At 35.1% G+C, this 15,054-nt stretch overlaps 1 protein-coding gene and 1 long non-coding RNA gene across 2 annotated transcripts; both read right to left on the bottom strand.

The window, feature by feature from the left end:
- Positions 1-8,175: 8,175 nt before the first annotated feature.
- LOC105794164 (protein NRT1/ PTR FAMILY 4.6) lies at positions 8,176-12,155 on the bottom strand. Its single transcript, XM_012623190.2, has 5 exons — positions 12,023-12,155; positions 11,679-11,784; positions 11,336-11,553; positions 9,552-9,992; positions 8,176-9,460 (listed from the first exon to the last, which is right to left on the bottom strand). The coding sequence occupies exons 1-5, from the start codon at positions 12,023-12,025 to the stop codon at positions 8,513-8,515; spliced, it is 1,716 nt and encodes a 571-aa protein (XP_012478644.1). The 5' UTR covers positions 12,026-12,155; the 3' UTR covers positions 8,176-8,512.
- A 1,276-nt stretch (positions 12,156-13,431) lies between these two features.
- On the bottom strand, positions 13,432-14,358 carry LOC105794163 (uncharacterized). The gene is made up of 2 exons (XR_001133790.2): positions 14,104-14,358; positions 13,432-13,877 (listed from the first exon to the last, which is right to left on the bottom strand). It is a non-coding gene; the product is annotated as an uncharacterized LOC105794163 (long non-coding RNA).
- Positions 14,359-15,054: the final 696 nt, after the last annotated feature.

Genomic DNA, 15,054 nt, shown 5'->3' with positions numbered 1-15,054 from the left:
AAAAAATCATAACTACCTTATCTTGAACCATTAAAGTAGGTATTAACACAGTAAAGACAAAAAGTAAAGGCTTGCTAATATGATTCAAAGCATTTAAGCGCAGAAGTACAAGATTACTAGGTTCAGTGAATCACTTCACTTGATTAATGAGAATTGGAATCCTAAGTTTGTGGTTAGTGTTACCAAAAAAGATGTACTCTCTCACTACTCCCCCCTTTTGTTCAATGATTGCAAAGGGTGCTGGAAATTCATGTTTGGAAAACGCAGTGAAAAATAAATTTAAGGAAAAATCAGAGTTTTAATATTTTTTCCAAAAGAAGAACTTGGTTTTGATATCTAAAATAATAAACACTTAATCAAAATTATACATTTTCAATTTGTCTAGGATGATTGTTCGACCGAGCTGTCTTTTTCGCTATCCTCAAGCTCACGTCTGCCGAATGTGGGCTCACTTCAAATTAGAAAATTTTTTCACAAAAATTACCAGTAGGGTAATTTTGTAATTTCTTTAAACTTTTGGGCCAAGTTGAAAATAAGAAAAATATCTCTAGAAATTTTATAAAAAATTTATTTAGAGGATTTTCTCTCTACAACTTCCTTTTGAATTCAAGTGTGTAAATAATGACCCAATGCTCTCTTTATATAGGGAGAGTTTAGAGAGTTCAACTATGATTAAACTTAATCACTTTAATATTAAACTAATATAATATTTATCAAGATAATTATTAGATTAAATTTAATAGATTAAATTTAATATTAAATTTTATTAAATTAATAAAACATTAATCTATAATATAAACATTAAATTTAATTTAATATTAAGATAATCACTTTAATATTAAATTAATAAAATACTATTAAGATAAGTATTACATTAAATTTAATATTAAATATATTAAAATAGTATTAGTTTTGGAATAGTTAATCTAAAATCAAATTATCTGTTACAGTTCCAATAGGAGTGTAATTCTTTCACTACTCAACCACCAAAGACCCACCGCCGTCAACCATTTGCCAACCACCAGAATGTTGTCGTTGCAGCTGTCGACACCTTGTGCTAGTTCAATTTTTGCCAGTTCGATACGGGCTAGTGACGGCTCGATTGGTCTGGTCCAGTCACCGGTTGGACCGTCAATCCAATTTCACATACTAGACCCGGTTCGACTAGTTTTTGGGTCTTACTCTCTGTTTTGAGCCCAATTAACGATCTCAGGCTTAATTTCCAAGTTCAATTACCCATTGGGCCCATTGTCTGATTTTAAAATTAATTTTAAAAAATATCATATTAATTTTAATTAATTTGATTAATTTAATTTTACTTTATCAAAATTAATTTTCTCATAAATCACTTAGAGTTTCCAAATTAATTTTTCAAAAAAAAATTTAATCAAATTCTCTAGTTGAACAATTCTTATGAGCCCCCCAATTTAATTTCAAATCGAATAAATCGACTCAATTAAATTATTTCCAAAGTCATAGAATTTTCTTCTGATTCAAATACAATTCAATCAAGCTTTTTTTGAGCTAGGGAGGGACCAATTGGACATATATATTTAGGCTCTAGTAATTGCAATTATGCCTAGAAGTATTGTTTCGATAATTCACAATTACTTAATTATGGAGTCAGTCTACAAAAAGTACCATGATTGAAAACTCCTTATTGTGTATACCTTTTACGAAAGTAATTCATTCAACTATTTTGTCCAATGACCTCGTTATGTGTGTGTTACCCTCATATGATATCCTTGATTCTTTTGAGCTAAATCCGTTCACTCAATATAATCCTATTTTATCTCATTGTCACCATTGTGTCTTCTTAATGATTAATATGATCACTTTCAACAAATTATTGTAATAAACTGCTCATTCGAGAATAAGCAACCCGTGTCCACGTTCCATATTTATCAATCCACACAATGCCAATGAGAAGATATCGTTAACTCTTTAATTGAGTTATGAATTCCACTGTTGCTAGTAAAGTCATGGCATACACAAGTCATGTACCCAACATACCAGCTATCGGCTCGATCATATTTAGAGTATAAGCCTCCACTTATGTCAAAACACATGAGTTACATATGCATAATCAGTGACTAACTTAGGATTTAGGTAAATCACACCATGAACGTCACAAGCGAATTAATTCACAAACGAATTTAGACTTAATTCATCTTAGGTCCAGTCCAATGTATTATTTTGTCAATAAATACATATATGTCTCTACCCGTGGAGACAACTGCTCTGATAGCCAAGACTAGTCATCTCTTTAATTGGAATTATAGACGACATAATAATCATTCTCGATATTTGAATCAAATGCTCATTTTGATTCTTTTACAGGATTACGAATTCGTTTAGATTATCTACTGAAGTAAGTTATCTTTCTCACAATGTAAACGTTCTTACAATGCCACTTACCATCAGTTTAAACTTAGACAATCAATGAACTAATATTTGATTGCCACAATTTCTATATGCATGTAAAATATGAAAGACAGAATTAAAAAAGACATAACAGTGAAATGTGAAATTTATTTATCCATCGTTTAAATACATAGAAAACAATTACATGTTTACTACAATATGGACACATTTATCAACAAAGGGACCACTGAAGTTGTCTAGCCAAGATATCCAACTTTTTGGCCAATAACTTATTGTTGTGTGCTTTGAGGTCCTTGATCTTCCTTTCATTGGCAATAATTTAGTTAGAAAGCAACTTGAGAAACCTTTGATCAACAACAACTGATGTGCTTGAGGAACCAAGAATTGTGCCAGAATCTATGCCAACAGCTTCAAGCACTATTGTGTTTTCAGTAGAGGCATCTTCCTTTTGCATATTGCTAGGGTCTAGGGGAGCATGCCTCCCTTCTAATCACTAGAGAAGAACATCAGTTCTAGAGGCATCTTCTCATACTTCTTAATAAACTTGACAATTTTGTCATTTTACAAAAATAAGATTTGAAATGTGAGATATGGATAGGGAAGACTAAGCAAACCGTACACCTTTTCAACATGTTGAAAAATCTCTATGAAAATCAAGTCTTTAATATCGATTTGGATCCCAACTCCTACGTTTCTTAACAAGGAAGACATTGTCTTGGTCACATTATGCCTTTGATTGTTGGGAAGTCAATTCCTCGTGGCTATTGCATAAAGTGTAGCATAAGTTGGTTCCAAGGTTGATAAATGAAGTTCTAAACCAACATACCATGTGAGGTGAACTCCATTGGTAATTTCGGCAACAATAGTGTCTTTAGATTCCCTAAATTCCACATCATTGGAGCAAGGATGGTGGAACAAGTGTCTAATTTGTGTAGGCCCCAACTTGTACCATTTGCCTTGCACATATACCTTGTGATGCAACTTGCTGGTAGGTCATCAATGCTTTGAAGTAGGTTGGCATAGAACTCCAATACTAACTTGTAACACCCCATACCTGATCCAATTTACCCGATCCGAATATAAGATGTCACAACATTTACATACTTAACTAAAATTTTCAATTTGCGGAAAATCATATTGAATGTACCTCTTATTTATATAAAAATCATTTTTAAGACAATAGGTTTGAAATAATACATTTATCGTTTTTCATAAACTGTCAAAGGTGAAATACGACCTTACATCAAATTGTCTGATAGAATAGACATATTCATAGCATATATTACTATTTGTCTTTTGAAAAATATGTTTCTATAAATGTCTCTCTATATGTATAATATTGCCCTATGCTATCGCCATAGCGCAACCCTGGCCTAGTCCCTCTCGGTGTTCTAGTTCAATTGACAGACCAACATACCAAAAGACGCATATAAGTTCAAAGAAACTTAGTGAACCTCACTCATTATTACCTTTAAACGGTGTTCTAAAATTCTTTAAATCACGGATTTGAATTCCTTCTTAGACCTTAGCAAATAATTTTCAAATTCTTGATTAGTAGATAACCATACTCCAATCTCTACACTTATCCATCTTATACACATTTCACCCGACTGGCAAATCTCAGACTCATCACCATACTTCAAATTCTATTACACAATTTCTTTGTAGTTTTGGTTAGAAACACTTTTTAGAACGATATTCGATGGATAATTACTTTTGACGGATTCTTTTCAGGACCCGAAAATTATTAGAACACCAGTTACATTGCATCTTCAAATCAGTCTAGACATACATACTTGCTTAGAATAATACAACATTTTAATTCAAGCAATAGAATCCTAAATAACTTCAATACATGACCTAAGAAGTTGTAAGTTTGGCAAGTACTTACACCACTCCATATTCCAATACATAAGGTTCTTGTCATAGTAGATCACTAAAGCGAGATTCATCAGTTGGTTACTCTGTCGAGAATTCATCACTAAGCCCTGATCATGGCTTGTATCAATGATTCGACACTCTCATATAGAATATTTGAATAAACTTTATTTTTTAAATTTCTCTTTTAGATAGCCTTGGATGACTCGGAGCTTTTATTCCTCCCAAATTGTTTCTTAGCCATCTTGTTGAACCCTTGAGTAAGAAAAACCAACTATTTTTGCATTTCTTTGATAATAGTACTTTGTTCAGTGGGCACAATTTTCAACCATTGAAAAGTAATTTTCTTCTCAGATTTCATTTTGCCCTTCTTAGCCTCTTCCATGTTGAGCTCAAAGGTTTGGAAGACCTAATCAACTCTTCAATCCTCATGGCATTGATATACTTGGCTTCATTAATGGTTGTTACTTTGATGTTGAACCTCTCAGGTAGTGACTTAATAACCTTTCTCACAAGTTTAGAGTTTGAGTACTCACTTTCTAAAGTAAAGCCTGATTGGCCAGGTCACAAAGTTTTGCATAGAATTCTCCAATGGTCTATGATTCCTACACCCTTAGAGTCTCAAATTTGGTTGTCAGCATCTGAAGCTTAGATTGTTTGACTGTATTGGACCTTTTATGAGTAGTTTCTAGTATCTCCCAAGCCTCTTTGGCTTTATTACATTTAGAAAACTTTCTGAACTGTTGTGTATCTATACCACAAAAAATAGCATAAAAAGCTTTGAAATTGGTATTAGTTTTTTTTTAGTAGTTCAGGTTGCCCTGGCCTTGGGAGTTTTTACTCTTTCTATTGACGTGAAGGGATAAGTCCATCCAGTTAAAACAACTCTCTAGGCTTGTTCATCCGTTGACTTGATGAATGTTTTCATATTAGCTTTCCAATATGTATAATTTGCTCCACCGAGCATAAATGGGCATGGAATTGAAGATCCTTCCATTGCAAGCAAGTATATCAACTAGGATATTCACTATTTATGTTAAGTGAAAGACTCTAATACCAAATTGTCGAAACGACGGGGTATTTTCTTAGCAAACAGAGACTGTGACCGAAATAGTGCTTGAAACTGTGGCTATAGTTTCAACTAAGAAATCAAAAGTGCATAAACGTAAAGGTGAACATCGAGATTGTTTACATAGTTTTACCCCAGTCTACGTCTACAGGGCCTTACCAAAGCAATGATTCACTTTCTAATAGTACAACCAATTATTTAAGTCCTAACATTGCGCTAACTCTCACCAATTTAGTGACCTTACCATGTACAAATACTAGATCACTCTCCACTAAGCTTCTCCCTCAAAAGCTTAGTTTTGCAATCCAAGAAACTCTCTTGATTGCTTACAAAAATAATGCACACATAAAAAGTTCCTAACTTGAAGAAATTTATGATCTCTCTATCTCTTGGTTACTTTTTAACCTAGACAAAACTTAAGTTTATATACTACTACTTTTATATAAAGTAAAGCTAAAATTTGGCATAAGGTAATAATTCCATAGGAGTCTTGGTGTAATTCAATGTCTTCAACTATAGATAGTGACTTTACTTGTTCCACAAGTAACCAAACTTGATCTGCAAATAACCAATCTTCAAGCCTTAAATTTTAACTCAATTGGTCTTCATGTTTTAGGCTCTAACTCGTCCAAATATCTTCAAAACAGATAGGCCAATGCTTTTGTTCTAAAATTTGGCAACTCTAAAAATAGGCAAGTAGGAAAATGAAACAGTGCTTGAAGTTGTGGTCACTGTTTCAGCTACACAATTTTTCCTTGCCATCAAATATTTCAACAGTAATGTAACCTTTGATGGTAAAAAAAAGGCTCATTTGTAAGTAAGCTCTTTTTATGTAATAAAGGTAAAATTATAATTTTATAATATAAAAATGAAAAAAAATTAATTAGGCTCACGAGCTATACAAATAAAGTATTATAGTGCTTGATTTTGTCTCGATCGATAGCTCTAGTTGTTTAAGTTTGAATTTGGCTTGATAATTATTAAATTAAATTCGAATTCTTTCAAGTCAAACTCGAATAATTTATGAGCACAATTATCTCATTTACATTGTTAAACTAAAACTTCTTTAAACAGAGCTATAAGAAGCTCCCATACATGGGTGAGTACCTTCAATAAATCCTCTGGTTATGCCATGTGAACATCCTTTGATAAATGACAGTGAAGAAAAGCATCACCGATAGACAACCGATGGCCCTACTAATGGGATGAACTTATGATCGTAGACATGAGTGTTAAAATCCTTGATAAATGTCTTAAAATTGAAATACAAATTGTTGGTGGTGCGTAAATGAAAATTGAGTCTTCCATCATCTCAATGAATTCGTAGGTGTTTCTATTGATGTCATATTCGTGATTTATTTGACAATATATTTTAATTTTTAATGAATTTTTTCGAGTGATGTTATATATATAATATTAGAACAATATTTTTATTGAAGTGTTCATGGTTATATTGGGCAATAATAACTCATTCTCTTATCCTAATTTTTCCTTTTCAGATGTATAGGGGAGAAGTAGAGGTTTCTATAAACTGGGTCAGGTCTATACAAGGTATCTAGATCAATTTTTTAAGTTTAAGTTCGGCTCAACTTAAAATATGAATTTACTTTTTTGTCCAAATCCGACCCAATTTAAGAAAAATAAACCTGGGCCCGACATGACAGTCCATATTTGATTTTTTTTAGATTAGTTCTTATTTAAAATTATTTTTTTTAAAAAAATATAATACACTAATTGCACTAAAAAGACGCTAAAATAAAAGTTTTTTAACACATTAAAAATACATTAAAATTATTTATATTAAAAAATTACCATAAATATAATAAATATTTTATTATATGAAAAACATAAATAAATATAATAAAGATTTTTATTTTATTAAATATAATTTTAAAATTTTATATTTTGGGTTGGGTTATTTAGTTGAATAAATTTTTTAGGTTTTAAGTAATGGGTTTAATTATTATTGGGTTAGTGTTCAATATAAATATATATAATTATTATTTAACATATATAATTAATATAATATTTTTATAACATAATATATTCGGGCCTGGTCGGGCTCGAGCTAAAAAAATTTGCTCAAGGCCCGACCCTATAAAAAATTAGTCTTAAGTTTTACCCAAATCTATTTTTCAGGCATCGTATTTTGTCCAAACTCTCTCATTATTTGAATAGACTTTTGGGTACCCGCCATGAATAGTAATAGTATTTTTAACCATATTTCTTTTCTTATGTTAATAAAATTCTCATTTGTATAAATGGTATCAAATTCTCACTCTTTCTTGACACTTATACTTGAGTTGTAATGATGACATTCAATGTAAATATGATGCGTTAACATAGTAAAGAAGTCTTTGTGTTTTATGGACAACATGGTATTATCTTGAGATAATACTTAAATTATTAAGTATTGTATTACGATAATACTGCCACGTCATACTCCATTCTTGGGTTGTGACAAGAATGTCACCGAGAAAACTATGATTGCTAAATAGTGGTGATGAGCTATATGGGAGCCTGTGCAGTAGCATTTATGGACAAGAGAGGAGAGGCCGGGTTGGTGGATGGCATATTGAGAGTAATAGCTAGGTGAGTTGGATTGAAAATAGGCATGAGACTTGGAGAAAGGTGAAGAGCAGTAGAGAGTGGAGGATGGTGAAAATGGGGCAATGAAGAGATGAAGCTTATGACAAATGGGTTTTGTTTGGATAGGTGATAATGTAGAGGGAATAGTGACTCGAGGTAGAGTGATAGAGATTCATGAAATTCGAAAGCAAGTGATTGGGGTAGGGAAAAGATAGTGTTGTCGTATGTCCATGCCTCTGTATACCATAGTGAAGTTTTGTGAAGACTGAAAATTTTGACTTTATTGATAAAATATCATGGTGTTTATACAAGTAACTAGAAAGGAAAAACTAAAGAAATAAAGAGAGAATATTTATGTCAGTCAAAGAGATAAAAAGAGTAGAGAATAATAAAAGAGATAAAAAAAAAAAAAAGGGGTCTCCTCATAGCTTTTTATGTCCTTTCAAAATGGATAGTATGGGGCTGAAGTTTGCATTAGTCTGAGTTCTATCTCTGCATGGCCCAAGCTGGCATTTTAACTTGATCGATCCATTTACTTGACTAAGGACTTGCACCTTCATAGTAAGAAATCAGAAGTTGGCCATGCTTGTTTTACTTGCTACTGCCTGCTGATCTGTATTTATAGCGCATGGCCCAGAGAAGGTAATGCATGAAATTCAAAGCGCTAAGCACACACATAAGCCAGTAGAATCTCTCCAGATGATATCCATTTATTGTATGCCCTGACAGCCACGGCTTGTGCCCTGAGTTCTCACTCACATTGTTCACTATTGATACAATTACCGAGCTTAAATAATACCCCATTGCCAAGGAAGTCCAAGAAAGAGATGTAGCCAAGGATCTCATGCTTGAGGGCGCCTCGGTGAAGAAAAATTCTAGTAACCCTGCCAAGGTGAAAAGATCTGCTGACCCCAGGAACAAGTACTGTAACGCAATCCACAAAAATGTAATGGGTAATGGATTGGTTGAGTCAAGTAGGCCAGAGTAAGTTGCTACTCGTTTTCGTTTAATTTCGACAAGAGCTGCCACTGCCATGGCTACCATGGAAAGAAATAAACCAATCCCAATTCGTTGCAAATGAGTGATGCCCATCTCAGTTTTAGTTACTCTCCGAGCAAATGGGATAATGAAGTGATCGTAAAGCGGGGCTAAGATCATGATGAAGACCACGGGAAAGACTGGTAGGGAAGCTGGAGGAATTTTCAATGAACCAAGCTTAGTGTTCATGGTTGCTGCCTGCTCAACTGAAAAAGTGGAGAGCTGAGCTAGGCAGCAATTGAGAACAATGGTGCAAGCAAATATGGGAAAGATTTTAAGCACGATCTTGACTTCCTCTACTTGCTGCACTGAACATTCAAGTGCTGGGTAAGCTGGCTTGTTCACCGCTGCTCTGTTTAGGACTTTGAGGCTTTCAGTTGGGATTTGGTGGTCTCCTTCCTTGCTGGTTTCAGTTCGATAAGAAGGGCTCGTTGTCAGGTTCGCAATGGCATTTTTTGGATTTTTGCTCATGCAACTGTTCAGCATAGCAGCAACCAGAACCTGTTCAAGTAAAGCAAAAAAAAAAAAAAACTTATTTCTTCATTACAGGAATGGCATCAAGATGGGGTCTGATAATTGAAGTAGCTTTTACCTTGCCAATGGTTGTAAGAGGGCTGCCAAAGGGTATTTTGTTCCTGTAAACAGCCGAACCAGCAAGGAAGATTGCGATTGACAAAAATACTGCAATTGTAGAAATGGAAAAACCCCACTTCCATCCCATATTATCTTCAACCCACACGACAAATGTGACGGCTATGAGTGCACCGAATGAGAGACAGAATACAAAGTAGTTGAAGAAGGTGGATCTTTGCTTCCTTCCCTGTGGGGTGTTGGCATCAAACTGCTCAGCGCCATGTGTTGGTAAGGACCCCTTTATCCCTCCAACACCAAGCGCCACAAGATATAGGCCAGTGAACAGCATTAATGCTTTCCCACCTCCAACTTCATGGCATGGAATGGGGGTGGTTGATGGACTACATTCTCGTGGCTTTAGGGAAGCAGTCCGAGCTTGCATTGCAAGAATGACCGACCCCTGTTTCAACGACCACAATTGGTTAGCCATGCATGCTCAATTAGCAGGTGTGTAGACTTTAAAAGTCCCCCAGCAATTAATTTGAATAACTTTGATTCATAATAATGTTCAAGCATTCCTTTTTCTTTCCTTTGTACCTCTTTAAGGCATTCATGGGAAGAAATGAAGCTTGCATTCAATTCCTTATACAGCTAGGTAAACTCGGTTTCATGCAGTTTTCAAACATAAGAAAGACTTTCAAGTCCGAAATCCATACAAACACAGCATCCAAGGTTGTATAATAGATAGGGAAGAGGAGATGAGTACGCATGGATCAAACTGATTCGTCAGTTCCCTATATGATTGGTTTCCACATACTAAACCGAAAAGCCGATAGCATTAAGGTCCAACTTGTTGGGCCGTTCAATATGGTTTTTCCTTTATCTGGCGTTAGCCACACAAGGATTGCACTGCAAAGATTTCAATGATATGTCACTGTAAAGCAACCGGGTTGTTGACGACATGGCTTTGTTATATTGAATGGTGCAGGGTGAGCATGATTCTCAGTTAAATAGACTTTCAAGTTTCGCTTGGGCTCTATCAATGGCCGCCCACGTGGTTCATGAACCTGCCCAAAATGAAATGAGCAACCTTTGCATCATTTCCCTTTTTCATTCGAAGAAAGCTACGCACCCATTATTAAATGGATTTGGTTTTCCCAGGATTTTCTTCGGATTCGTCTCTTTCTCCAGCCACATACTGTACAGTGATTGGTGGATGAAGAGTTGAAAATTACCGTGTATTAGACGTACGACATAGGGTAGGAGCTCCAGCGACTGTTTGACACTCATGCGGTACGTGTAGAGCTAAAGCTCTCTTATCGTTAAACTAAAATCCCAAGGCGTCGGTTTTGAAAGGATAAGTCCCATGACTAACACCCTAACATTGGCCTACTCCAGGACCCACCCGCCCCACTTCCCAATTTATGGATAAGAAAAAAAGGAATTTCTTTAATGGAATACGAGGCATTTGAAAGCATAGCTAACATAACCGATTGTTGTTGGAAGTTCGAATATGTGATGGAAGGTTGAATTGAAACAGACCCTATTTTATTATCTCAGAATTAGCTTACTTTTGGGATCCGAAAGAAAGTGGACAAATGTACTGGCATTTTTTAGTAAGGCCTCGTTAGTTGTTGTACCTAGGCAGACTGGGTTTTTTGTTTATACCGAAGTCGCAGAGAGGGAACACTATCAGATTTTTGCCCGTGTCTTTTATTTATGAGAACCACAATGCGGATGAAGTGCAATAATGAAGCAAAACATAGAGAGTTCTAAAGATAAGAGTGCGTGAAAATGGAGTACCAGGAATTGGATGAGTGCGCTTATGAGGTAGATGTGATAAGTAGTGAAGAAAGTGTCGGATAAGAAGCCCCCAAGCAGAGCCAGAAGGAAGGCTGTCCCCATGAAATTGGTGACATCGTTTGCCGATTTTGATGGAGATAAGTGCATGTGCTTTGACAGATACAGCACCAGGTTGCTACTATTTGCCAAGTAGGCCAGGTTCTCCAGCACTTCCACAACTACGTACACCCAAAATTTATCATTAAACTAAGGGATGGAACCAACCTATAAAATAAGCCTCCAGCGGAAGCTCACCCTTTATTTGTGTCAAAAGCAACAAAAAGGAATAGATCAGGTAACTAACCCAAGACAAAGGAGGCAGCCACCATGCCACCATGTTGGCCCCTTAAAGCAGGTTTGCCCCTCCAATCCACATACCCTTCCCATCTATTATCCTGGTATCCTCCTTCCTGTACAATAAAAGGCGAGTTAGTAATAGTATCTAGGAAAGCAACGAGAGGACGAATAATGAAGCAACGAGTTAGTAATAGTAATGGTATCCTCCTTCCTGTACAATAAAAGGCGAGTTTGTTGTCTGTTGTTTGTACTTTGAATGAAGCAACGAGAGGACGAATAATGAGTGAGATGACAACATAAAAAGAGCAGCAAAATAAAAAATTAAAAGGGCGGGGGGGGGGGGGAACCCACCATTGTTCTTTCTCTCTCCTATTCTCAACTTGGGTAATTATGTTGGTATTTGATCTCGAGTGTGAGTAGAAAAGCATGGTGAGAGTGGTGGGGGTATTTAAAGAGAGGGGAAGGGAAGAGCATTTGATGGTTTCAGTTCAACTTGGAGGAGAGAATGGTCTTCACACCTCACATAAGTTACTTTTTGACTCATCATCCTTGGAACCTCTTGTTTTATACTAAGAATTCTTTCATTTTATTATTTTATTTGAAAATTAGCATATTAACGAACAGTTTCTTTTTGTAATAACAAAATGTCTTTTTATTAAAGATTTGCTAACTTATAGTAAAAAAGCTTGAGAGGAAGAAGATTAGGAGGGAAACATATCAAATCCTCTCCACCCATTATTAAAGGAACCCAAAAGAACAAAAAAGCACCTTTCTCTTTCTTTGACCATCGAAAGCCAAAACCTTCGTTGCGGATGCCTAATGATAGTATTTATTTTTGTCTTTTCTTCTAACAAAATATGAATTCAATTAGCAAATAGAAACATCAAAGCAGTACACGCCTTGAGGAGTAGAACAAAACCAGCAAGTAGCAACACACAGTGAGCAGCTGATCGATAAATGCCCCCTTAGGAGGTGTGGCGCCAAACGTTGACAAAAACCACCGTCTTCATATTCAACCACAAGTGGTTAAGTGGTTTAAGAATCTCCCAGGGGCGCCAAGTTTGATATCGAGTATTGGTGTACCGAGAAGCAGGCACTATAGAATCGGATTCCACCACTACAGAATCAGAACAACAATATAAAACTTTAAAGGAGGCGTATCTTTAATCTTGTTTCATTTTTCACTTGATATTTTGATGATCTTCCATATGTTTCTCCTTCCAGTACTGTTATAATAAAATTTGCTGATTTATATATAATTATAAGATAAAGAATATATTCTTTAGTCCGTGTACACTCAGGAATTTAGTAAGTGGATGACGATAACATGGATATATATATATATACACATACGGCAGCTTTATGCAAATGTCTTTTGTGGCCGTGTGATTATCATGAATACTGTTTCCCCAAACCCAAAATCCAATGTTTACACAAATGAATGGAATCCCCAGTTAACAAATTGCAAACAGTGGTTAAAAGAAGCAAAGGGTAGTGGTAAGATCACTTGGGTTGGACGATTGCGAATTGCTTGACATGATAGAATCTAATAGCCATACAATGGAGGATTATTATATTAATGGCTCCCAATCTCCTACCGATGAGCTTTTGTGCAATAATGCTTGAAGATATGAAAAGATGATAGAAATTGGATGTGCGGTCTCAGAGTAAAAAATACTACTACATATCCATTTTCTTGTTAGGCTTAATTCAAACATTACTCATTTTTGGTACTTCAATTTTTTTTAAGTCGGTTCCTGTCAAAAAAAATCACCATGCAGCATTAACTTTTTGAAATTTTACAGGAAAATTAAGAAAAACAGGGAGAGAAATAAAAAATGTTCTTATTACAGCAATAAAGTTAATTAAAAAGAACTAACTTATAAATTATTATCGACTTTAAAATGCCGACTCTCTCTAAAAACCCGATTTCCTCGGCATGGTTGTTGGCAGACAGCGCGGAGGCGGAGCGACGACTGCCTGAGGCTGAGGACTGATTCAGGGAAGCAATACAGGAGCTACAGAGGCATCATAGGATGGCGGCGAGTGGCGACGACACCCCGTACGACCATGCTGATGATCCTGCCTGGCCAACGCCATTGGTAATTTCTGCCAAAGCTTTCTCCTCTGTTATGGCGTTAGAGTAGGCATCGGGATTCTTTCTCGCACTTTCAAGCTCGCCAGAGGACAATCGTATTCGTTGCTTCTTGATCTCAAGATTAGGGTTTTAACCAATCAAACAAAATCTTATTGAGCTAATAAAATTGAACTCTTAAAAAAAGAAGCGGTGGCTAATGAGATTTGATGATTCTTTTGTAGAATTATCCTTAGATTACATTTAACCCAAAATGAAAACTAAAACATGAAAGATATTCAAATTATCCCCAGATTAGGAAATAAAAGAGAAGATAAAATTGAATAATATTACTCACAGTAAGCGGTAGAAAGTCTTGAACAACGTTGCCTTTAGCGGAATAGTAGACAAAACTTACGTTTCTTCCATGCCCAAAACAACAGCCCTGTTAGCAAAACGATTTGGGGAAGAAGATTGCCATTGTAGAGTAATAATAAGAAAATTGCCTTGTACAACCATCTCCAAAAGTAAATTTCCCAGCATCACATTTGTGGAGTTCCTTCAAAATGTCTTTGTTTATAGTCTCTTGAAAAATTACAACCAAAATACTAAACCTTCTCTATAATCGATACTCGACTTGATCACCAGTTCTGAATTATGGGATGCCGTAATTATTGTTGAAACAACTATAATCAATTACAATTAAATTTAATAGTTAACATATTATTAAGTTCAAAACATCATTACTATATGCTATTCAATCATTTACGAGCCTTATATGAACTTGCAGAAACTCTTTGGATAACTTGAGGTCAAATAAATATCAAATTATAAAATTTTCAAACTATCGAATTGGCGTCACAATTTCGAGAGTTTTAAGTCGCGATGTGACTCACTAACTTGTTCTCGTGAGTCACATCGCGATATCAAGAACTTGATGTCGCGATGTCACTTACTATTTTCAAAAGATCCATATGATAACTAACACTTAAAATAATTCATCAAATGCCTCAATTCAACCATTTCAGCAAATATATCATTCGTATATACTTCTAACCTTTAGCATCATATGTATATATAAACATTACACAAAATCATCATCTCAACCTCAAATCATATGACAATTTCTACATGCTAACCATTTAAACCATTTAACTACTTATGCTAATCTCAAATATGTATTAAACAAGTTAGGAATATTAGACTCAATTAGATTTCCAATTCGGAATACAAAATTACCATTTTAATACAAAACTAATTCCAATCCTAAGTACATGTCATATATCAAAAGGTAAAGGAGCTATACAAA

This window comes from Gossypium raimondii, chromosome 3, assembly GCF_025698545.1.
Source record: "Gossypium raimondii isolate GPD5lz chromosome 3, ASM2569854v1, whole genome shotgun sequence".
NCBI classification, from domain to species: Eukaryota; Viridiplantae; Streptophyta; class Magnoliopsida; order Malvales; family Malvaceae; genus Gossypium; species Gossypium raimondii.
This window is presented reverse-complemented; position numbering and strand designations above follow the sequence as displayed.

Coding starts and splice junctions, on each gene's coding strand:
- LOC105794164 (XM_012623190.2), bottom strand. Junction 9,993..11,335: donor GCGCACTCATCCAATTCCTG/GTACTCCATTTT, acceptor TCGTTGAAACAG/GGGTCGGTCATTCTTGCAAT. Junction 9,461..9,551: donor CTCTTACAACCATTGGCAAG/GTAAAAGCTACT, acceptor TTACTTGAACAG/GTTCTGGTTGCTGCTATGCT.